This window comes from Eurosta solidaginis, chromosome 5 (genome assembly GCF_040869045.1).
Source record: "Eurosta solidaginis isolate ZX-2024a chromosome 5, ASM4086904v1, whole genome shotgun sequence".
NCBI lineage: Eukaryota > Metazoa > Arthropoda > Insecta > Diptera > Tephritidae > Eurosta > Eurosta solidaginis.
Window position 1 is genome coordinate 4,676,559 of NC_090323.1, and position 26,695 is coordinate 4,703,253.

General features: G+C 36.0%; 1 protein-coding gene across 1 annotated transcript in view; it reads left to right on the forward strand.

The window, feature by feature from the left end:
* The first annotated feature begins 7,117 nt into the window (after positions 1-7,117).
* The window catches only part of dlp (dally-like), a 178,428-nt gene continuing 158,850 nt past the window's right edge, over positions 7,118-26,695 (forward strand). The window contains exon 1 of the mRNA XM_067791724.1: positions 7,118-8,761. Coding sequence (XP_067647825.1) covers positions 8,335-8,761 — 427 coding nt within the window. The 5' untranslated portion in view covers positions 7,118-8,334. The remainder of the gene's footprint in view (positions 8,762-26,695) is intronic.

The following is a 26,695-nucleotide window of genomic DNA, read 5'->3' on the forward strand; positions in this document are numbered from 1 at the left end:
ATGAATACTATAATATGGACAGTGCTATGTTTTAAAACCTTAAACAAATTGTCTTTTGTAATGCCCGAAGCGTTAACATGTGAATAGTTAAGCAAATCTATGTAGTGTGGTCAAGTACTGTCATTCACAACTCTGTCGTTCATCAGGAAAGGAAGAAAGATAGGCTAAGGGCTTCTTCTATGCGTAAAAAAAATTTACCTTGCTCGAGGTAATAACCTAAATTGGAAAAAGCTGATTAACTACGACGAGGTACGAAATATGTAGCTCCAAAGTTCGGGCAAAAATCAGCTAGTACCAACATATCGGACACCTACATTAAAACAGAGATTAATTAAAAAATTAATTAAAAAACGCCAAAAACTGATTGGCGACCACATGTGCCTCTATGAAAATTTTATGTTTGACAACTATCAATATTTTACTCAATTCAAAGTGTGTGTGTGTATGTGTTACGAGGTCTTTTCTCGCTTATTAGAGGAGGTATTAGTAAATCAAATATATAGCTCGGTAGCCATTGAAATGGAAAGCCCGAAGGTGTAGGCGACAGATTTTTGAGTTACCTCCCTACTGACCTAGGTGCGCGATGTCAGACAGACAGCTGATAAATTCTTTATTCGTATCTCATTGGATCCTTGGAAACAAGGCTCAACAGATCGTGTTGTGGAAGCATGCTTCTTATTCATTCTTTAGTGCCACAAAAGAACTTTATGCTTGCAGCGACCTCGAAATAAAAAATATTACGGGCTGTATTGGAAAGGTGGGACACGGCCCATAAAGCCAACGGCACGCTTCAAGTAAGCGTTATCACAGCTCCAGTGCGGGAAGGACGCGTCTGGTTAGAGAAGGGAAAAGGAGACCGAATGGATTTAGTGTGAGATGGTTAAAATGGGAAAGGATTGAAGGAAGATCGTGGTTTCAGAGTCTGAAATTCAGACCTAGGCCGACTTATATTAACCAAATTTGTCAAAACTGTGAAGAAGGTTAATGGAACCTGCACGAACAATTTTGTGGATTTGAAAGAGCTTTTGATATCAGAAAAGAAGTTACCTGTGTTGAGCCACACGTTCAGCTCAGTCGTGTCAGGGCGAAACTTCTAAATAGAAGGTTTATAAAAGATGTGATGTCTTTCTACGTCTCATTCGATTCCTTCAACTTATTATTGGCGAAGATAGTTTAATTTTTATTCTGCGACTGTATATGAAAAATGTATAGATGCTGAGAGCGGCAGAGACTCTCTTCTGTCCGTTCTGACGGCGAAAGAAGTCGGTCTTAATAGCTATAAAATAAAATCTATGAAAGACCTTCGTTTTTTCTTTTCAGGGCAGAGGGTTAATATAGCGAAGCAGGGTTTAAAGGAACATCATCTCATAATTTTGAAAAAGGCAACGTACCTCCAAATCAGTTTCCAAGGCCTGGAAGCACACGAGGGCTTCGGAGCGGTTTTTTTGATCAAATGCATCCGGCTCCCTAGGCAGTGTTTTTTCCCAATATATTCCTATTGCGTGTTATCAGGGACAAACTCTGGAGGGGAGAGAGTGAATTCGAAGAGGAGCAATGGCGCCACACTTCTCGGCAGGCTAGGCCTAAATGCATTATTCTGAAGGAAAGAGCGCATAATAGCTTAGGGTCACCGCGGCATCCTAGAAACCAAATTTTATTCTAAAAGTAGAAATTATTTTAGCCACGAAATTTACAGATGCCACAGTGAGTCTCGTGTTGTACCCTTCCTGAAATACGCACCATATCATGGACAGTATCACCATCCGATAAGATGACCTTTGTATTATACGAAATTAAAGGGGATTTATGTGCGTTGGCAATGGTGCGAAGATGGTCACATGGTGCTGGCAGAGTGTAGGGAATGGCTTTATTGTACTTAAACGTGAGTTAATAAAACTTGGATTGTTTTCATGTCGCTTTTTCTTAGCAGTTAATTTGACGAATATACTATGCGCCTATAGGACGCGATCTTAATATTCTAGACGGTGAACAAAAATTATTTCGTTCAAAAAAAATATGTATATATTTTTAGCCACTTTCTAAGTCTTCTATACCCAACGTACAATATCAAGTTCCCGCAGGGCTGTCGTACAACCAAAATCAAAATTGGGAATTCAGAAGGGCAAACCAATTACAACCAACAACATGTTTGAAGTCAACGTGTCGGAGTTGAAATCGAATGTATCTGAAAATCTGAAAGATACGCCAGTGATGATAATCATGGTACATTTGTACCTTTTTTGGTACATTTCGCTTCCCGAAAGTAAGTTGGTACTACATTGACATATTTGGTACATTTTCGTAAAATACAGCAGCACTACACTTCAAGTCATTTGCAAAGCAGCTCTGAATGTACAAACAAATTTTTCGAAGAAAATATATAGTTAAGTTGTTTTGTCGCCGAGCAAAATTTGCCAATTGCAATTATGGATCATTTAAATATGCTTATGAAAAATAGCATAACTGATTTTAAAACTGTGAACAAATTTTGCATCAATTGAATTAAAGCACATAAAATAACTCAAATAACAGGGCCAGAAAAGTATAAATCCATAATTGAATTTTGCCAGAAGAATTATTACTCTCTAATAATAGATTAAACGACTACATATAAAAAAATGCATTGATAGATTTTTAGATTTGATATCTTTGACCGATAGTAGCAAGAAGGGTATTTTTAATGCCATTATTAAATCTTTGAAAGACCATTCAATACCACTTGAAAAAATTATTTGTATCACTGCCGACAATTCCTCGGTTATGATGGGAGCAAAAAGCGGAGTGCAACTAAGGCTGAAGCAAGTTGTTCCAAATATGCATGTTTAATGGATGTTTTTGTCACATTTTAAATTTAGCTTCAATGGCCGCTTGTGATGTATTTCCCAACAAAATTGATATATTTTTAAAAGACGTAAACTATAATTTTTGTAACAGCCCCGTTAGGAGAGCAGATTTTCAGGTAGGTAGGTAGTTCAAATGGCTGCGACCCTGGTCGCCCAAGTAGCTATTTAAAGCCGTTTTGATGCCATGTAACTCGTATAAAAACCTACGGAATGTTACGGTCAATCTATTACAACCAGCCAGAGTTGTTGATAAAATTAAGAATATTCGGGATTCCTATCACAGATAACCCCCTGAGGTCTTCTAGAAACAGGGTTCCAAGGAATTTACACATAAAGTGTTCTACTGTCTCCCTGGTATTTGGATCTTTGTAGCTTCTGCAGTACTCGTTATACGGAATGCCCATCTTTTCCACATGCGTACCTACTGCCCAATGACCGGTGCAGACTGAAATTAGTTTGCGTGTGTTAGCCCTGCATTTGTTCAGAAGACTTTTCGTCCTCTTTCCATCATAGTTTGGCCAAATGGATTTTGATATCGCACAGGTGGTGATGTTATTCCACTTTGTTTGTGCTTTATTCATGTAGAAGTTTTGGATATTCCCCTTGGCTACTGTTAAGGTTATGCCTACTTCAACACTGGTTATTTCCTCGTTCATCTCCGATGAGCCCCTGCGTGTTTCAGAGTTTTCAAGAAAATTTCGGTACAGAAATGCATGTTATACTAAAGTACGCCCCCACAAGGTGGCTTTCTAGACAAGCAGTCATAGATAGAATTGTTGAGCAATGGGATTCTCTCAAGTATTATTTTAATCTTTACGAATTTGAACATAAAAGCAGTAATCAAAATATTAATTTTATATTTGAAATTTTTCAAACCCCTATTTATAAAGTATATTTTATATTTGTTTCATATATTTTAAATGAAATAAATAATGTGAATATAGAAATGCAGTCTGAAGATATTCGCATACATTTACTTATTATCAAATTAAAAATTTTATAAAAAAAATCTTATTTAGACTCCAGTCCTCTATGGATCTTAAATATTGATTCAGACGAAAATCTCTTAACCCCAGATGAAGTTTGCTGCTGTGCTAATGTGAATATTATTATATCAAACAACCTTTTCGAAAAAGATGACGTACACATATTTATGAACTGTGCTAAATAATTTTATATACAATTTTGTAGTACTTTATTAAAGAAAGTAAATTTGAATGATAGCATTTTGTTGTGGGCTGCAAAGCTTTCACCAGAAAGTATTTTAAGCAGTGAAACAAATAGTATTGTGCCTTTAGTTATGGACTCGTTGCCGAAATCTGCATATGATAAAATGGGGAAAATTAGTTCTGAATTTAGAGCTTTAGCAGAGCACGAGGGCCTTAAAATACAACAATTTAAATATATGCAGCTTTTGGGAAGAATTAAGATCAGTTAAAAATGAATTAAATTAAATATTTATAGAATAGTTCAAGGCATATTGTCGATTCCACATTCATCCATAAACGTAGAAAGGATATTTTCTATACAAAATTTAATTTAAACTAATTGTAGAAACAGAATTCAAACAAACACAGTTTCGACTTTAATAAAAACTAAAGACTTGATGAAATCAACTAACAATATTTGTAATAATATGGCAGTACTTGGGGAAAAGACAAAAAAACGCTCATTACCACTTACAAAGCAATTGGCCAGCCGATTGCATGCTACGCGTCCCCTATATGGTCGCCAAGCCTAAAAACTACACACTGAAGAAGCTACAGGCCTGCCAAAATATTGCTCTTAGAACCGCCACGGGCTGTCTTCATATGTCCCCAGAACACCATCTAGACAATGAGGCGAGAATACTCCCCATCAGGGAGAGAAATGATATGCTAACTAAACAGTTCCTGTTGAATAACCAGAAACCTGGGCATCCCAACAGACATCTGATTGATGAGCCAATACCGCCCAAGGGCTTAAGGAGTCATCTCCGTAAGCATGATGAGGAAATACGGCACCTGAGGACTCAGCCGTATGAAGCAAAAAAACACAAGCAGGTCCTCAGTGAACTCCAAAAATAGCCGTCGGACCTTTATGCCAAGAATTGCCCGGTGAATCCCCTTCTCAAACAAAAGTACCCAAAACTTGCGGAAGCGGATGCAACCCTCCCCAGGGAAACGCGAGTTACTCTAGCCCAACTTCGATCTGGATACTGTAACAGGCTAAACTCTTACCTATCCAGAATCAACCACGTCATACAAAATGTATGCCCTGCTTGTAATGTGTCCCTACATGACACCAACCATCTCTTTAATTGTAATGTGGAACCAACGCCTCCAACACCCTTCACATTTTGGCCCACCCCTGTTGAAACAGCAACTTTCCTTGGACTCCCGTTAGAGGATATTGATGACAATTTGTGATCGGTTGCACCTATTGGATGGGGCGAAGCACTGCTACAACAACAACAACAACAAGAACTGTTAATGTAGTCATTGAAACATGAGTTATTAGTATAGATGTAGGCGACAATTTGTCAACTTTTATACCTGAATCTAAAGCTTTTGTACCTAAAATGTTTTTATGAAATGTTTTTGCATTGAATGCAGCTGTTATTTTTTTTTAAATATTAATTTTATGTTCCTTACTGGTACTCAATAAAGAAATGGTTTTATAAATGAACATAATTTTACGCTTCAATCGATAAACTTCTTTTATTATTTTTACTGTATTTCTTCATAAATCATATTTTCCTGTTATACTACCTTTAATTTGTGTTAGAAAGTTTCCTGACTAAAAACAGTTTTGGATAAAGAAGCAGAATATAGCTCTAGTTTGGTTCAAATTCACATCCGAAGACTTTTGGTACATTTTTGGATGATTTGGTAAATTATTTTTCCTCGTTTGGTACAAAATTAAAAAATCCATTTATCATCCCTGAGATACGCATTACGCATACAAACCACAAAAAACACACAAACAATTCTAAACGGTGTATATGTAAAGCGCACGTGTGCATTTGTGTGTGTGTAAGTTATTGGTGTATGAATGAGATACATTTGTATCTATCTAGTTGTTGGCTGTAATAAAGGAACTTCACACAACCTTTTTTGTTATACTCAGCTGTGCAAGTAAAGTTTAATAAATAGTTGGAGCACGGAATATTGAAACGGCATAAGCGATTCGGGAAAATTGTAGATATAAGAAAATGGCCTAAATACCTAAGCGTAACATACACAAGTGATTTGAGTGTGTCTCTACTACGAAAAGCTTCACAGCAAATTTATCCACCGTAGCAGCTATCGGTCGGATTAAAGCCTATAGGTCCGCCATTTTATGGAAAAAAAATGAAGAATAAAAACACCATAAACTTGAAAAGAATCTCGGGCTTAGTCTCCACCGCGCCAAAACTTTATAATTATTATATCAAAATGGTCATGATAAAAAAGGAGTTGATTCCTGTCCGTCTCTTTCATAAACTTTTGAAAGTGGGCAGAGCGCCGCATATTTCTAATATTATCAATTCTACAAATATTAATAATCTTAATTCAAAAATCAAACTTTTTACTTGAAGTTTTCTGAACACTTTGTAGCCCAATCAATTTTGTTCGAACAAAATACAAGTTATGCAAGCATGTTCTAAAAAAGTACTAAATAAAAAGTTCGAATTTTGCGGAAACTTTCCCGATTTTTTTTAAACCTTTTTGAGATCGAAAAGCTAAATCTATGAATATTTGAAACGAAATGAGCTGCACGATTGGGGTTTTGACAGGGCACTGTCCCATGAGTATCCATGCGATACGTCTCAATATACTGGAAACTCATTCCTGCTGCGGATGTATGGAGGATGATGAGATGGAATCACCAAATCACTTTATGCTTGATTGACCAGCTTTTGCCAAAACTAGGCGAAAGTACTTCGGCCACGACTCATTTGGAGATCCCGAGGATTTATCCAAATTTCTCTAAGTAGCTATATCTACGTCACCGTTATTTTATGGTAAGTGGTATCACAACGGACCTTCATGTTGTCCAAGTGAGCTTCCCTTATTAGGGCAGCCACCACCTAACTTAACCTAACCTAGCTGCACGATTGAAGCTCACAGTTAAGTATAAAATGCTCGATTACACGCGAGCTTCGACTCCCTTAGTTGTGTTTGCTGTTGTTGTCTTCAACTGCTGCATGCGCCACTGTAGTTGTGTTTGTGCATTTCGTTTGGTTTTTGCTTTTCGATAAAATTTTTCATTGAAGTCCAGCCGGTTGGGCGCTCATTTGCTCAACGCTCATTCGTTGTTCTCTGGTCGCGCGGTGCGGTTGTGCGATATTTTTATTATAAGCGGTGCGTCAACAAAGCCAGTCACGAAAATCTACCTAAAACGAATAAATGCAATAAAATTTCGACGCTAAAAAATTCAATTTTTGTGTGTTTATTAACAACGAATTGTTAAGTGTAAATTGAAATTATACCTACATATATTTATTATTTGGTGAAATAAATCAAGAGCGTGCGTGGAAATTGGTTGGTGGCTTATTCGAGTATTCGCAGAGTGAAAAAATAAAGTAATTTTTGACAAAAATTTAATATCTGGGACTGTGTTTAATTCTACGCACACCTTACTCTTCTTAGCAGCCACAGTCAATACTCGTTAAGTGTGCCTTTAAACAAAATTAGATACCAACAAATTGAAGCAACTCAGTAAGTTAACAGCCGTTAAACACCTCAAAACCACCCTCATACTAAAGGTTTTTGTTTGCGCTTGGAAAGGCGCTGCTACAGCCACCCCACCACTAAGTCTGCGAATAACATTTGTCACACGCGCTCTTCGTTTCTTTGTGTGAAGTCCCCCAAGCGGCATGCATTATTTACACCGTCGCTAACACCGTCACTTGTATAGCAAACCGGCAAATGTACAACTAAAAAAATTGAAAATATTAAAAAAAAAACAATTTTTTATTTACTTTCTTTGAGTCAACGCGCGCCGGAAGGTCCCGCAGCGCGCACTCAGTTAGACGTCGAGAGTAAGGCAGCCCTTACATTTCTTTATTTTTCAAATGCATAACTAGTATCTTTCCCATAACGTATCATACATAGTTACAACACAATTGCCAATAATAATGCAATATACTGAATCACAATAACAACAACAACTTATGACAATATACGTAAAACAATAACAATTAGCGCATTTATGCGAAGGGGGTTGTTGCGGGTTAAAGCGCGTGCGTGAAATTCTAATTTTGTGTATGTGTTAAAGATATTTGCTAAACACACACAGACAAAATAAGACACAAAAAGAAAAAAATCAGCAAAAAATAAAAACAAAAAAGTAGTGATAATAAATTATTAAAAAACTTTAGCAGGGCGCGCGTTAAGCTGTTGATAAAAACGAAACGCGTGGCAACACCACACCGCAAGCTAACGCGCACAGTTACAAGACTAAATAAACTTTAGTTGTTTTCCTTAAATATTTATTTTATTATATTAAAAAAGAAAAAAAAAAAAATATGGTGCAACTAAATAGCAATCTTAGCGCACTCCCTGCGCGTCTCTCAAGCCCAGCGTCGCGTTCCAACAGCAACGCATTTGCTGCCGCTAATCGCCACCAGCCGCAGCGTTCTCATGCGAAATCTCATTTATCAGTTATTACCTGCCAATATTTAAATTTTTCCTCTCTTACGTGTTCGTTGTTGTCATATCTTATATTACTACTGTGCTGTTTAGCGTCTTGTAGCGTTACGCTGGTGAATGCAGATGCCAGCTCTAGCGCGTCATCCGTACCGGTACCTCACGCCGCCGCGCTCGCTTCACCTGGCGCTGGTGGTGGTGGTTCAACGATATTGGATCAATTTAGCCCCAATTGTACTGCAGTTTCACACATCTTTCTGGCGCGCGGCATTGATCAAGCTGAAATACCACAGAAGCCGAGTAATGGTAAGTTGAGCTAATTTAATTAATAAATTTAAAATTAATATAAGTGCATCAGTTGTCGCTTACTTAAAAGAAGGAGCGCAGAACCATAACCACAGCGTGTTGACTAATTTTTTTTGACATATTAAACATTTTACGAGGAAACTTGTGCATTACTTCGAAGCGGGGCAAGGTCGATGCAATGCCTCACGGCGCAATGCCATGAATCCGCAATAAATAGTAGAGGGATTCCAAGGTCTCAATGCTTTCAACCGTTATGCCAACTAAAATCTTAAGAGACCGAATAGTCTGGGGTAGATTGGACTTATGCTTTTGCTCAACCATCTATTTAGTTTCAGAATTTTACTTCGATGAGCCATCGATGTTTTTCTAATGTCCCCAACTAGCTTCTACCTATGCAAATGCCAGTTCCAGTTGAATTGCGCGATATAACATCTCCAGTACAAAGCCCGTCGAAGAATTGAAAGTAGTTAGGCGAACCTTCCGTTCATATTAACATACTTAGCCTTTAAGAACTATATAGACTGTAAACACGAAGAGGGTCAGATTTTTATGTTATAATACCAACTTGAAACACACACAAAAAATTTCTGTTTTTTAACATCACCAGCGAAGACTGGGCTCAACGTTTTCTAAAGTACAGCAGACTATTACTATGGCTATTGGATATGTAACTTTTGTTGGAACAATACTTTGGCTCATTCAGTTGGTACGTTTTTTCATTCGTTGTCATCATAAGGTATTCTCAGCTAACAGCCCTTGGTCGGGTAAAACTCAAGGCATTAGCCACGTAGAACCAACTGTGGTTAACTTGCCGTTTCCAGCCCAGTTAACTTAAACAACTGCTCTGGAGTATTCCAAAAAAGCGGTACTACCAAAAGCGATAAACTTGATACTTTTTCGACTTTTCGTTTTCTTCAGCCTTGCCCTTCATACATTTGCTTTTATAATCATATACTAGGGTGCGAGGTAGAACTAATTTTTTAGAAAATACTCATGATTTGCATAAAATTATTTTTTTCGATCGACCTCATAGCAAATAAAGGTAATAAGTAAGAATTATAATAAATTGGCTCGATATACCCTCGAGGACATTTAGGTTGATACTCTCTTCCAAGTTTCTTCAGTCTCATGAAAGATTTAGGCTATTTTTGCAAATCGCTTTGGAAGCTTCACAAAATAAAATTTTTTGAATCATTTCTGCTTGTTTTTCTAACTTTCAGTCAACCCAATAATAAAATTATCTACATTTTTTTTTCTTTTCTGAAGTATTGTTAGTATAAATTTTCCTGATAATTTTCTGTTTTTGTTTTGGTAAGGCCACCTTACTCAAATGATTAGGAATGTTAACGCTCGTGAACTTTACAAAAAAAAATTGCATAAGCAACAAGCACGTATAAATTTAATTTGTAAACAGTGCGAGAAACACCTTTCAATTAGCAAACTTCTCCACATATTCACAGCGAAAAGAGTAAAACAAAATTTGTTTAAAATTCGCATACTAAAAGTATAGCGCTCGTGTTTAAGCGAAAATTTCTTTGATCATTGCGCTACTGAGAAGCGCGTATTTATTGTACGTAATTTGTTTAGTAAATTTATACCTACATATGCGATTAATATAGTATTCCATATCTTTTAAGTCTGGTGACAGGACAAACACAACATCAGCAAATCGTTAAGAGAACTTAAAGGGCCTGGCAAACTTGCCATATCCATATCCATATTAAACAGCTGACCCAACCAACCTTATGGTAATCAATCTAACTAGTCAATGGTGCCATACCATAACGCCCTAGCCATAACCATAGCATAGCTAACTGATTATGGGTAATGGGTTTTGGCCATATCCATAACTTATAAATATTTGAGTTGGTCTATTTTCAATTAAATTTTTGGATATTTTAATTTCTTGTTTTAAATACGTTTTGAATCAATGACTTATTAATTACGCCATTTGATAATAAGTTCTTGCAGTTTCTTTTAATGAAATTGTCACATTTTTTAGGTCAAGGCACCAATGGTTAAGTAAAAATATGGCTATGACTAACGCATTATAATTTTGCCAGGGTCTTTCACAATTTTACACAAACAGACAAAATTTCCGATAAGTTAGTTATTAAGTTGATTAAAAATAGGAAGTTATTGTTAAACAAAGATAAGCTTAGGAGAGTGAAACACTTTCTATTTAAAAATATCAATTTCACAAAAGTGGTAGTAGGTCGTGTGTAGAGAACTATCGAGGAATAGCAAAGTTGTCGGCCATCCCAAAGTTGTTTGAAGCTATCGTTACCAATCAGCTAACATTTTCCATTTCTACTTTGATTGCAGAACCGCAACACGGATTCTGTAAAGGCAAATCTACCATTACTAATCTACTTGAATTCACAACTCATGTTTCTAAGGTATTTAGAGAAAATCTTCATACAGATGTTATTTATACTGATTTCAGTAAAGCATTTGACAAAGTATCCCACTCCTTACTTATCTACAAGCTGGATCGGCTTGGCTTCCAACCTGGTCTCAGCCAGTGGATCTCGTCGTATCTCTGCGGTCGAACGCAAAAAGTTATTTTCAAAAATACTTTTTCAAATGTCATCGATGTTCCCTCTGGCGTCCCACAAGGCAGCCACCTTGGTCCAATTCTGTTCTTGCTATTTATTAATGATATCTGTACCACTATAAAATATTCCAAAATCTTAATGTATGCTGATGATGTAAAACTTTTTAGGTCTTATTCGTCTATCGAAGAACGTCCCTTGCTTCAAGCGGATTTAAACTGCCTAGTTACTTGGTGCAACGTAAATTCAATGCCGCTGAACCTCAATAAATGCAAATTCATGTGCCTATCTCGAAGATATTTGCCAGCAGCCTCTTACGTAATTAATAATTTTTGTCTTCTATCAGTAAACTATTTTGAGGACTTGGGAGTCACGATATATGCTAAACTTAGTTTCAACCTTCATATTAATGCTACTGTCAATAAGGCTAGAGGTGTTCTTTCATACGTGAAACGGTGGTCCAAAGAATTTAGTGACCCTTATGTAACTAAAGCCCTTTTCATCACCTTAGTAAGACCGATACTAGAATACGGATCAATAGTCTGGAATCCACAATATCGAGTTCATGCAGATAGACTTGAATCAATACAAAAGCAATTTCTACTTTTCTCTTTAAGGAATTTTCAGTGGGACTCTGCGTATAATCTTCCACCTTATAATAGTCGGTTAAAGCTTATCAATCTTCCAACTCTTGCAAGTCGTAGAGAAATGCTAGGCGTTATATTTATGGCTAAACTCCTGAATGGACTGATTTCTAGTCCAATTCTTTTGAACGAAGTAAATTTCAACGTCCCATCACGGGTGTCAAGACATTACAAACCTCTTCTTTTGAGGCAATGTAGAACTAATTTCGAATTAAATGAATCTTTTCGGTGTTTGTGTCATGATTTTAACACTCATTCTAATTCATTTGATATAACGGATTCACTTTTTACCATAAAGAAAACTGTCTTATCCTATCTTAACTCTTAACAAAAAAAAAAAAAAAAAATCAAATAAATTAAAAATGTTCATTTATTTAACAATGTAGTATATATGTATAATTTCTATGTAATTTCTAACTGTTACGTATAGTACTCAGCTGATGATTTTTATTCTGTAGCTGAGCAGTTTTAGATCTCGACGCTTAACAAACCTCCGCCTATCAACAACTCGACAATAACAAATCCGTACGTCATGCGTATGCGCCCCTCGCGCCGGTCGTGCGGGCTTTGGAGGGTTTAATCCGTTGGGTATTATTATACTATTGTGACGAATATTGGCAACACTAAGGGATACTATAATCTCTAAGCCGATACTGAGCAGTGACTTGTATGCACATAACCAAATTAATCATTATGTCTACACAGATGTCCATACAAGCAGCGGAGAGCAAGGCACAAAAACATGCATATATCTGAGATACTCCCAAAAGTAGGCAATTATTTGTGCAAGTATCACTCACATATACACGCGCATATGAGAAGCTATACACGTGCATCTGTAGATATAATTTTATAGCTGGGAGCTAAGTAAATTCTGGAAACGCCTTGAAGTATGGAACGAGGAAATCGAAGAGTATAAAAGAGCGCAATCTGAGCAATCACCAATCAGTTTGATTTAAGCAAGCTATCAGTTGCGAAGTATAAGTGTTATTTTCAAGTAGTCTAATAAAGACCATTTTGCATTATTAAATATTTGAGTCATATATTCAACAGTTTAGCGATACGAACGTAAGCAGAAGGTTGCAAATAGACGGAATTTCCCTAAATTCGTTACACTATGCTATAATCACTTGTGGTGCTAAGTTATTGGCTACGTGGTGGAGTCACTTCATTTTGGGATGTAAAATTCTGATATGGTATAACAAAACCTATGCAACTGCTGTCGTATTTTTCATAAGCCAGTTGTGAGTAATTTGAAAAATTAAATTTACTAAGTAAAAAATTGATTTGTTATTGCTTAAATTTGGACAGCTTTAAGTACTCAGGGTAATGTCCTAGGCTTTAGTAGGCCGCCATTGATGTACTACCCGTTAAAGGAAGCTTACAGAATTTCTTTTCACAAATCATATCGACACTTTGCCACTGCTACTTCCTATCGAACACTTTTGTAATGAAATTTGTGTGGACTTGTATGGAAATATGGACCAGGTGAAAAATCTTTCATAAAATCATTTGTATAATTTATCCTGTAATATTTTTTTAAGAATTCGGCGATACAATTATTTCTCATCTAATTGGCCAGAGATTCCAGAACTTCATTTCTTCACTTCATCTGGTAACTTTTATATATACATAAGATGGTTAGAAGGCATTTTCTATCCCTTCGGCGCTGGCTGGCTTATTCCAAACCTCTTTGGTTTGTAAACACCTGTAGTTCCCATTTTCTTGTACATAAAAGCCGCTGTGCGACTTAAGTGCTCATATTGCTTATGTAGCAAGTGCCAGAAAGCTCTAATATTGGCGGAGGCAACAAAATAAAAAGGCCTGCTGCTAATTTCTGTAACCTTTAATAAGCTAGACGAGAGAATATTCTATATTTATGGAGAAAAAATGTCTCATTGTATATTGTAACGGTTTTCTTTCATCCCTTGTCAAAAAGCGCTTTTGGAGACAAACCTGCTTCGGTGTTGTGCCATCAGCAGTGTAATTTTTGATTCTGTGGAAAAAAGGTTACTGAAAATGCAAAAGTTTCTGTGAGAGGCCTAATACGAACGCCGGAGTGGCCTGCTAACATTCTTTTTCAACAAATTTACATTTTGTAGGCTGTGCCTCGTGATTGAGCGAGACAGAGAGGTAGATTATTTTCGTTTTGTTTGAACAGTATTTCGTTAGGAATATTGTGAACCACTGGACTACACAATTAATAAACCCCCCGCACCGAGATTGTACAAATTTAATATCGGGATCGGGATACAAATATTTGGTTCTATTTCTATATCTGCCCCTATGTTTGGGTGTATTCCAGCTGCAGTTGTTGTAGCAGTATTACTTTTATGGGAGAGCATCACGTTCTTCGGCAAAGTTTGAGTAGCAGGCGTTCGTTGAATGAAATATATTGATCATCACTAGCAAATCAAACGCAACAAAATAATTTTCGCTGCGTATCAGCAAGATTTCTGTTGTTATTATTTGGTGATTCAAACACACCCTTTATCAATGTATCTCTTGCTGAGAAATATATCTGAGTACTTATAACTTGGAAACGGCATTGTAAGCTTGCTTTGCTTCACCTCAACACGCATTTTATAGGACGATAAAAGGACCGTTTAATGATAATCTTTGCAATAAAAATAGTTACATACGTATACACAATTTAATAAGGTGCCCTTATAATAGATTAACAATCACTTTTGTGAGGTGAATTCAATAAAAACGAAAACCTATGCATTCGCCCTACTTGAATCAGTTTTCCTTGTGACCTTGGCACAACGCTAAAATTAATTCCAAAAAAAGTAATTAATAGTGAAACCCCGATTTCATGATTAAAGCAATTAAACATTGTTGAGTTATTCATGTTTTTTCATATTGGAAAATATTTTGAATGCAAAATTTGAAAAATTCAAACCTTCATTTCAAAAATTCAATTCATTGCATGTAAATTGCTCTCATTTATTTTAACATATTTAAAAATTAGGCCTTCAACTAACAGCTTAAATTTAATTTAGCAATTTGGTTAGTTATTTAAATTTAATTGCTACCAATAACAATAAAAAAAATTACTACATACACCTTTGTTTTGGGGGCATATTAAATTTTTTCCTGAGCCCAAATCCTATCGAAAAATCAATAGCGCGATATCGGTTAATAAATCGATCCAGTCTCTATCATCAAAGCTATAATTTAAACGAAATAATTTTAAATTTATTTACATTAGTGGTTAGTCAAATAAAACAGTTAATTACTAGTAATTAGCAATTTTCAACGGGCATTAAATTTTCATTCACTAGTTTTATGATGTAGCTAACAAAAAAGCTTAAATATAATCACATTACATACATTCCCATGAATTAGCATTTTTGTTAATATAAATGGTTATGTAAATTTGTATTTACTTAATATTTATGATTTGTTGTTTGCTCTTCTTACTAAATAAATAATACATATGTTTGTTTTTGTTTGTCTCGCGTTTTTTGTTTTAATTTTATTCAATTGCAATAATAAAAAAATAAAATAAAATTGCAAATAAATTAGCTCGAACTGTTTGCTGCTTTATTATTGTTTCCAACTTACCAAAACAAATATTAAAAAAAATTGTCACGTGTAAATACGCAAATCGCTTTAACGTCCGTCGCACAAATTCGATTAACTCAATCAAGCAATAATGTTTAAATAAATATAATAATTATGAGTTAATGATGATGAAGATATTATAATAAAAAATATATATGGGGTATTCCATCCCATTTCGAACAAATTTGAACCCGACCCCTTTAGAATTGGCTGAAAGTTTTTCTTCTTGTTCTAGCTTACGAAAGAGGTTTTTCAGAATTTTTTACAATTTTTTCATCCAACTCAAAAAAAGTTATGAATTTTTAAAAAAACATCGTTTTTGTTTCCAAAATGCTATAACTTTTTCAAAAATTGACCGTTGGGGATCTTTTTTTTTTTAAATATTTGTTTTTAAATGTACTTTTCGGAAAAAATACAAAAAAAATTTTTAAAGTTTTTTTTTTCAATTAAATAAAAAAAAAAATAATAAGCGGCCCACTCCGGGATTATTGGGGATGATTGCAGAATTGATTGAAGTTTTTTATGAGAAAAAAAAAAAATGGCGAAATTCGAAAAATCTCGAAAAACTGAAAAATTACAAAAAAAAACTCTAAACATTTTTTTGTATTTTTTCCGAAAAGTACATTTAAAAACAAATTAAAAAAAAAGATCTCAAACGGTCAATTTTTGAAAAAGTTATAGCATTCTGAAAACAAAAACGATGTTTTTTTTTAAAAAATTCATAACTTTTTTTGAGTTGGATGAAAAAATTTGAAAAAATTTCTGAAAAACGTCTTTCGTAAGCTAGAAAAAGAGGAAAAACTTTCAGCCAATTCTGAAGGGGTCTGGTTCAAAATTGGTCGAAATGGGATGGAATACCTCATATATAAAATTCAAATTATGTATGTATGTATGTAGGTATAGATCGAGTTGCGTCCAAACGAATCGACCGATCGCAACCAAATTTGTACAACCCACTAGAAACCATCCAAGGGTGGTCATAGGCTAAGAATAATATCGATATAAAAAGGGGCGTGGCACCTCCCATGCAAAATGGATATTTGGTACTACATAACTCTGAAGGTATTCATGCTAGAACATTGAAATTCAGTAAGGAGTTATATGAGGTCAAACCCTAACACCCCCAAGAAAATGTGGGGTGTGGGAGAAGGGGGCGTGCACCTGCCATATAAATGGAGTTTATCATACTGCATATCTCTGGATGTATTAATGGTAGGATAATGAAAATTGGTAAGGAGCTATATGAGGTTAAGTTCAAACACCTCCAGTAAAATGTGGAATTGGGGAAAAGAGGCTGCCTTAAAAATTTAGGTTATTTCAACACGTAAAATTTGATTGCAGAGTTGGGTTTGGCTATTTTATGTTATTCCTTTAGTATTCATTTATGTTATCTTTAGGGTTGGTATTTTTGGATACGCCTAGAGGAACCCGAAAAAAAACATTTCTGTTTAATTTGATTAATTGATGTAAGACCAAAAAGAGAAATCACTATGCCAGTTACTTGCTCAGATACCGCGGATACCCTTTGTGTGGTGGACATACAACTCCGCATTTAAATGACCACTGTCTGCAAACATCTGATACACCGATGTGCAACATAAGCAAATGGTCAGGCCAAAGTGAGGGTGTGCGATGTGTGCACCATGACACATAAACAGTCGCTGCAAGTTTTAGACCGAACCCTTAAGAATTTAAGGTGTAATGATCATCCCAAAGGTGCTTTCTTGTTACTTGCTGGAACAGCCGCAGTTGAAATAAATGCGTGCTTTTTCGTCTATAGACGGCTTTACGTACAAAAATTTACTCTCTTTAGAAGTAGGAGAGGGAATTTTGGCAGAAACACTTCAGCAGCAGCTGTTGCTTCTTCTTGAAATTAATTAGAGGAAAAATTCCTATTTCTTTACTAACAGATTTGATTTCTTTTCCTGCAAGTTTTTGAAAAATATGACATCACCTGAAGCTTTAATAGCTAATATTTCTTCAAAATATTGAATATATCTTTACAAACTATAAATGGCTTTGAGAAAAGGCATTTGAGGCACCTTAAAATGAGGATGTTAACATCACTAGAACAAAGACAACTTATCATTATATTAACACAGTCGCGGAAGAGTCCCAAGCCATGCATATCCGATTAAGTTTATTAGCTCTTTTGAGCCATCAGAAATTTCTCCTCATCGATTGATCCTTCAAAAAGGGCCCATAATATAATATTTATGCTGCGTTATTTAGATTCTCCACAGTTATGTAGTGGGACAAGGCTTTTCATCACAAAACTTTTACGAATGTCATTGAAGCAACTAATTTTATCGGAAAATTTCGAAAACAAAACAGTTTAAAACCAAGGATTTCATTGATACCGATAGATTTGTCTTTTCAATTTTAAATGCCTCAAATTTCCTATCCCTATCAATGAAGCTCAAGGACGACTATTAGCTGCGAATCAAGGGATTGATGAGCGCAACACAAACCTTTATAGTTTCAGAGCTTCTGCAACTCAATTATCAACCTCACCTACGCGAGGGGAATCCTGTTACAAATATGAATATATCATACAACAACAATCATTAGCTGTAGCAGAAGTCAATCTTACCAAATCATGTTTTACCCATGGCCAGTTGCGCGTAGCTTGCATATTTTTATAGAAACGTGGTGTACAACCCACGGTAATAAAGCGGGAGTCATTGGTGCCGATTGTCGTATCGCTGTAGTCGTATCCCTAACGTAATCAGCTGTTTATCGTTACGACGGCAAACCAAAAACCAATTGGTTGGCTACGATACGGTTACGACCTTAGCGACACCAATAATCAATTGCATTGATTCCCATAAGGTTGGTCGAATCAGCTGTTATAAGGTTACCGATACGCTTACCGATAAAGCACCAATGTCTCCAGCTTAAGCTAGTATATATATATTTTTAAAACATAGGCGCTAATGGTTTTTTGTAAACAAACTTTTTTTTAGCATGTCTCTATTAAATAAACATAGATACACTAAACGATGACTTCAACAAGCTCGTGCAAATTAACTTAAAAATGTGAACATTTAAATACAAATATTTACAGTTGTAGACGTCTAAATATAATCTAATATGATTAGATACATTAGCATTTTTAGCTTACGCTTTATTTACCTTTAACTCAAGCGTAATAGTTTTTTAATCTGATGCGAAATATTAGGGTAGCTCAAAAATATCGGTTAAAATGTTCTTTTTTAAATTACAATTTATTGAGCCTTCAGGATACATTAGGCTGGTCTTTATAAACCATGTAAATGATTTTTTCTGGCCTCGCTTATATAATTATTATAATTAAAATTATTTTTTCATATACTTAATACTCTTAGGCCCACTTGCAGAACGGCAAGTTATGTTTTTAACGCAGAGTTAATTTAAAAAATTATCCAAAAATGTATGACTTTAATCCTTCATGTCACGTTAACTTAGAGTTGAAAAGATAATTTGTGCAAGTGAGCCTCAATCGATAATACTACAGCATATGATATACATTGGTAACGGTTAGGCTGTGTGATAGATGGAGTTTAGATTACGCTATGGAGATTCAATGTATCAAAATATGAACCTTGCTATTTTTGATTGTATCGTTATGAGAACCAGCCTATAATGCACGCATGCATATTTGCCGATCCCAGCATAAAAAAATATCTACAGAGAGCGAAAACTCTTGGACCAAATGAAGGTATTTCGTATCCTGGCCAGATCAACGCAAAAGTCATACTCCTTTGTTGCAGATTGATAGGGTATTGCTTCGGAGGATAGGGTCTTGCAATCGAAAACAAAGATGAGTCAGAAAGAATAGACTATGCCTCTTAAAACCAACTCGCGAGGGAGATTGGGAGGCTCTTTGTGCCCAGAAATCCTGTTCTGGAGGAGAATAAGAAGCGTTCAAAATCCACATACCAGAAAGTTGGAGAGTTCAAAAAATCAATTCCTCGGCAATTGGGTGAGTACCAGAAGGTGCTAGTACTAGAATGTAGTACAACAAAAAAAACTTTCATCCATGACATGGTCAAGGCCGATTTAGTTGTTAAAAAAGTAAAAAAAATAAATGCACTTAAAAATTTTTTTTCTTTTAATAAACAACTGAACGAAAACTCTTAAGGACTGGACAAAATTATAATTCTCAATGAATTGTTATTTGATACGAGAGGTTTTTTCAGTAGATAGTTTTGAATTTGTTTTCTATTTTAGAATCATTTGAGGTAGACCCTTTGTCATATCGACCATTAGACAAACAATAGAAGAGCCATAGTTTCCTGCAAGAATTAAACGAGAAGAGGCTTTTCAATTGTTGTTGTTTTGCTAAAATACTCCCCGATTTGTTGACAGGGAGAAAATCTTGTCTTAACATAATTGAACTGAAACAATTCCTTAACAACAGCATCAACCTACCTTAACCCTGCAGCAGCTCTCCGTGTGGCCAATCTCTACTAGTCGCGTGCACTAACCATGAATTTTGATTATAATTTTATTACTCAATTTAAAGCGCATAAAATGCTTAAATATGTTGTATAAAAATTAAAATTTAATAACAGCTAATCTGCATATGAGCTGACACAATCGCCAGCATATAAAATATAGGATACGAAGAGACAGCAAAGGAATGCAAGCAAATACCCACAGCAAAGGAGTGACTAAACAAGCACTTGCGCTGAGCAAAACAGAAAAAAGAGTTATGCAAGCAAGCTCTTGGCAACAAAAGCACATATTTTTTTAACGACAACGACAGCCAATTGATGTGACTGTCCTACCAACGCCAACTCCTTTCCTTCACTAACTTCATCTGCTTCGTCTCATCCACAGCCTTGTGTTGGGTTTTTTTGATTTTGCCCTCTTCCCATATTAATGAATCACGCACCAACAGCTATGGATACACTCATTTAAACGCCAACTTCATCACTGATTCGAATACAAGCAGGGTAGCAAAGGAATCACACAACAAAAATTTAAATGTGCAAAAAAAGAATCCAAGCAAATTCCTTGCAAATCAACTGCAATCAGTCGATAACAAAAATCCCAACTCATTGCTCATTGTAATGGCAAGGAACGCGAAAACTAGCCGACTGACTGTAGCAGTCAGCAACTTGTTTAATATACACCAACTGCATTTTGTCGCCCAGAAACAGCAAGTGTGTGTGTGTTTGTGCACTTGCAACAGCACCAACGCAACGAAAAATGAACAGCTGAAGCGAGGTACTTGCCACTGCAGCAAAGGCCTCATCCATTAACAAGTTTCTACATTGGCTTTCAAAAAAAGGACAAAAACCAAAATCAAACAGCAAAAAAGGGAACTTAATACTAGCGACAGAAATTGAAGTTTAGCGCAAAGATTTTTAATTTTTGTTTTTTTTTTTACCAATATGTATTGCTTTTGTTCCTATCACTTTATGTCCCTAAGACGTTGCTCATTTGATCTTTGGATGCGTTCTTTAGTTGACTACTTTCCATAAGCCTAAATTATAAGGGCGTAGCAGAATGCAAGGCGCTCAGTAGTTTAAAAAATGCTCGAAGAAACAATTCAGCACTCCCTTTAGATTTTGTTGTTTTTGTTGCTCTTTGAGTTTAGCAAAAAGCAAACAAATCTACGAAATTCCTTCGATCTGTCTTTATATGAATTTTTTGTGTGTATTTTTCGCTGCTGTTGTTGCAAAAATGCTGTCATACAACTTCCAGCCTCTGACTTTTTAGTGCATATTAGGCAGTTTGCTGTTCTTTAGCGCTAACAGCTCAGCACATTGCTAATGAGCGAATCAGTTGTAATTCAAGCGTAGCGTTGGGAAAAAGGGAGTTCCTTTTAAATTGCGTTTACTTTGGTACCTGTAGTTTATAAGAAGAAGAAGAAGAAGAAAAAATTTAAAACATTTATGAGTATTAGAGGAATACGGTAGATATTGCGCCTGGTTGGGTACATACATATGTATATGACTGAAACTGGATAGGTATTGAGCAGCTTATTTGAGGTCCCTCCACTGAGGACTAATTATTACACATGAGCATTCTCTCAGCCTCTGGTCCATAAGCTGTGTAAATAAAATAGCCGACGAAGGAGGTAAAGTTCTACAACCCCTGAAACATTCGAGTGCTTAGTTAGGGAGATCTGCCTTAAATGCTTTGGAACTCTGAAAACCCATATTTTAAAAATTGGTCAACAGATTTCTTCTTTATTTTAGGCTTCGAACAAAAGAACTAAAAAGACAGGAACAGCTGACAGCTTTTGGAGGGGTAACTACAGTACTAAGTTCGAGGCCAACCGGTGCACTAAATGTGTTCTTGATACTTGCTATTTTAAGCTGAACTGCTGTAAGATTTCATCAGTCTGATACTGGAATTCGAATTCAGAGTACAGTGGTGTCTCAGAAGCCTACCCGATATGATTTCGCTATCTGATTACCACACGCCTTAATTGAGATTCGATAGAAGTTGGAAGATGAGGTTCCCCTTAAGAAGAGATTGGAGGGGGGAGGTCGCGGGTAGAAAAGGGCGGCCTCCATCTTCATCGACTGTTCAACAATCGCCGGCGTTTTTGCGAGATATGATTTTTTCTGCCCAGCTTAATATCACTCTTTGAGTCCGTTTTCCTGACTCGGCTAGTATCTCAACAGCGGAAGTATGGGTATAGATAGGACGTGTGAGCTGCTATGAGTGGAATTAGTGAGGCGGTATGCGGTATGAATTTAATCATACAGTCGTTAAGCCCGTGGTGCTTATTTCTCCGTATGATGCTTAGTGCTACAGCAAACTCCTCACATTTTATGGTCGTATGGCTTCCTTGTCTTTACAACATTGAGGGCATCTAGAAGAAATATGACCATGCAAGATCAGGGGCATTGCTAGATGTCATAAGACATGCAACAATGGTAGTCCAAACTCAGACTTTTGAGTATTTCAGCTTAATTCACTTACATACAACGAGTTAAAATCAAACAGACCGATTCACAGGCATGAAAACTTTCTTTTTATAGCTTGAAAATACTCGGATTCCGCACCTAGAAACCCATAGGCTACACCCTTAGACAAAGTTTTTACTCAATCCTTTTTTCCATTATCGTTTACTCTATCGCTGTTGACTTCGCGTACATGTCGCACACTAACTACAAAAGAGTCAGAACTAAAATTTTTTCAAAATCGGTTTTTTTCCATAAACCAATTCGCGGTACACATCTCTAACAGCCCCTTAAATTTCGTTGTCATTATTTTCTTCTTTAACTGGAAAATTACCCTTATGCCAGTTTGGTGTTGATTGCATCGCTTGCGCCCTATCAACTAAAGAGTTTTATTTTTAGTTGTGTCAATGTGCTTAAGAACAAGTGAACAGTTTTTTTTACGCATAAAGTGTATTATTTTAAATTCTGACTATCTTGTGGCAAAAAACGTTTAACTTTGTTGTGTATTAATTAAAATTGTGTCTTTTTATACGTAAAGAGTGAGTAAAGTTGCTTGTATTTTTGTGAAATGTGCCTTTGTTGATGAAATAATTGTGAGTTTTCTTAGAAATAGTCATAATTCAAAATTGCTATATATTTTGTCCGTAAACAAATAATTACAATAAAATTTCGTAAATTCATTTTATAATGAAGGTATCCTTCTTTGTAAAACTGCATTTCAGTATAACATTACAGACGTTTTCACTTAAACCGTTTTTCTTCTCTCCTGAACATTTACATTTTTTCAAGTTGTGACTCTTTTGTAGTTAGTGTGCGATGTGTTGGTAGAGCTTTCATTTTCTAGTGCTTACATTGTCGTTGTTGTAACAATGTTTGTTAACTAGTGGCAGAAGTTCTCAAAACATTCTCAAAAGTGAAAATCATATTAACGATCCGACTACTGTGGGAATTCGATTTAAGCTACAAGTTCATGTCTGTTCTTGCAGATCGCTTCGGGAACGGCAGTGATTTATTCTTAAAATCGTATTTCACACCTTTGTATTTGTATGTTAAAGTATTGTTTTACTCATTGAAATTCTTGTCATATCACGTTCTTTTTGTGTCTTACTTTTTCACATTTCTTAATCTCCATAACACCACATAATCACTGCTTTTGTTAATACAATAGACTACCAAAGGTCCTGCTTTCTACGTCGACAACTCTATTAGGAACTTCTAATTATTTACACATGCCTCAAACAGTTTACGACTTTGTTGGATCTTGTTAAACTACTGCACCTTGTTACTTCGCGATATGCATTATATGTATTAACAGCTACCTACACACATCCTTCGCAATAGCTTGCAACCAAAAGTCATAAAATAGCCCCGGCAGAAATATGTGCGCGCATACAAATGATCTGCTTAACATTTTTTATTAGCAATGCACTAAAACAAGATTACTGCAAAATAAGTACGAACTAAGTGCACAATCATCTTCTTCAGTCAAACGATCTCGGTGCAAGCGCTGTGCGGTATAGTCTGCTGTGTGCAGTCTTTGCACTGGCTCAATGTGTGCGTCCAAGCGAAACGTTGTGTCAATTAGATTGGGTTTCATGATACTTTTTCTTAAGTTGTTTTATCATCATCATTATTACCCTTTGAATACACACATCCAAACACCCAGAAATACACACTTGTGAAACCTTGAGTCACCATTAGCCTGCATGTTGCAACATGTTTGGAGTTCTCTCATTGTTTTGGGTTCTACATCAGATCACATGTTGCCACATTTGTTTTACCTGCCCATCGGTTTCTCCTTTTGTTTCTGAATCATCGTTCGTGCATTATTGCGTTGCTAATCATACTTAGCCACTACGCTCTTGGTTGGCTTGCAGCATTCTAGAAACCAACAGCAAAGACAGTAGTAAATTTGATGCATTTGTCTATAGCCTTTTTTAGTTGCTCCTTCTCACACCATCAGCTCTTATGGGTTATTTGCTTAACTTAAATGTAAGCAAACCAGCCAACCTCCTCTGACTGTATTTGCATTCTTAGTGTGCAATTCATCCCTTTTGTGTGCATTTCATGTTGATTTCATGTTTTATTACCAACTCTCTGTTGTCACGCCACGGCACAACCTTGACGCTGTTATCTGCTTACTTTGTTTGCTGTGCGCCTGGTAATTGGCCTCTGTTATTTTTCAAATGTTTGGTTTCCAGGTTTTGATTTTTCTGTTGTTTGTACTTTTTGGACTTAGTTAGTCCAATTTTGTTTGCAGTTAAAATTATTGTCTGCATTTTCTGTTCCCAGCGTAGCTGAACTGAAACTGGCCCTTTAATTTTTTTTGCTGACCGCTGTTTTTATTTTCTTAAGTGTGTTTTTCTTGTTTTATTTGTTTCTTTGTTGTTTGATAGCATTTTGTAGTGTATTGCACATTTTTATCGCTCTCTTTCATATCGTTCCTGAATTGTGGCTTATATACCCCCTACATACAGCTCATTCATCCATTGTCCAAGACTTGATCGCACAAGTAGAGAGATAGTTGGCCCCTTCCTCTCTATTCTCTCCCTCCACAGCACGTTTTGTTGTTTGCACTTTATTTTAAATTTTTGTGTGTTTTTTCTTATTACTAAATATTTATTTCAAGCTCTTATGGTTGGCTCTTTAATAACTAGTTTACCTGTCCGAAGCATGTGCATCCGCATGGTTTACCATCTGACTGCAAGACTGTTTGGCCTTCCAACAGTCACTTTTTGCTGCGTTTGCTTGCTCATCCTTTGTTTTGTTTACTTTTTTTTCAAGAGCAACTACGAGGGATGCTATGTAAACCGTGAATACCATTGTGAAAATGTAATCGCCATAGTCCTAGAACCCAGGGATGCACCTTAACGTTAAGCTAATCGTTTATCAAAAAATTTCCACCGTTTCCGTTGAAACACTTCGAAATATTATCGATAAAGAAATTATCAAGATAAATTGTATCTCGTTTTTAACCGAAACGAAAAGCTTTCGTTAACGTTAAAAACGTTAACAAAAACGTGATACTTTATGTTTGAATTGTGCTGGCAATGCTATAGCCATGGTGAAGCCGTAAGGTGGCAACAACGAGCGCACATACACACACAAACTCTATGTAATTTGTTTGTGTAATTCGTTGGTGGTAATGTCAAAAATACTCTGAGAAATGTTTGTACTGTCAAAATTCATGAGAAAAGTTGCAATCAGCTTGGCTAATGCTTTCACCTTTAATGACTCCGCCATCAATCAGCTTTGCCAGCATAGTTTGAAATTAATAATCAACATAAACGATTTGATTTCGTTTTGATATGGGAGAAAACGAAACGAAATCATTTCGTTAATTTGACGATCTTAACGTTAATAAACGAAACGAAATGACTTCGTTTCGTTTATTAACGTTGATTATCGTAACGAAATGATATCGTTTCGTTGGTTAAGCATGCCTGCTAGAACCATACAAATTAAAGCCCTGAAACTTCAGTTAGTAGGTAGATTGGATATCATCACTTCACTTCCTTTAACTTTATCTTCTCTATGTACTTAATATCTGCCTCCAATTAAGAGGATAGGGGCTTCCCTCTGTTTTTGGTGCGGGTTTGAGATATTTTGCATTTCGCTGAAGTTTAGTAAAATTGTCGAGCATTAATATTATTTGTTGGTGACTCAAGCCTATGCGTTTTTCTGAAAAGACATATCGCTTCCCTTTTTAAACTCCTGGTAGCGTTTGCGCACTCCTTGGTTTGCATTCGATTTTAAGGGAGACGTGAAGGCATCATCCTTTCTTTGGGTTGCAATGCGGCATACTTCGTCACATTTTTCGGGATCACTGTTATCCAGCTTTTTCCAGTGGCAGTATGCAGTGTTCGATATATGTACTTCCACTATTCATGCATTCCGTTGGGTTGACTTTTGCTCTCAGAGATTAGGTTTTATTATTGAGCTCACCATTACGCGTCCATGTAGATTGCAACATTTCTACATCTAGCCTTTCTTGCGTTTTGTCCTTTTAACAGCGAAGAGTGATCTGAGTCAATGTTAAAACCTAGAATCAGGGCATGCATTACATCTATCGCAACGTGATGCATCAGCTTTAATTCATTAGGCGAGTTTTCGTCTTTAAAGGTGAATTTTCTAACTGCGGATCAAAAAACAGCTTCTTCTTGTTGTTATTGTGGCGATAAGGACATCTCCTCGAACATTTTGGGGAGTGTTATCGATGTTGATGGTCCTTTTCCGGATATAGGTGCGGTACGTTACGCT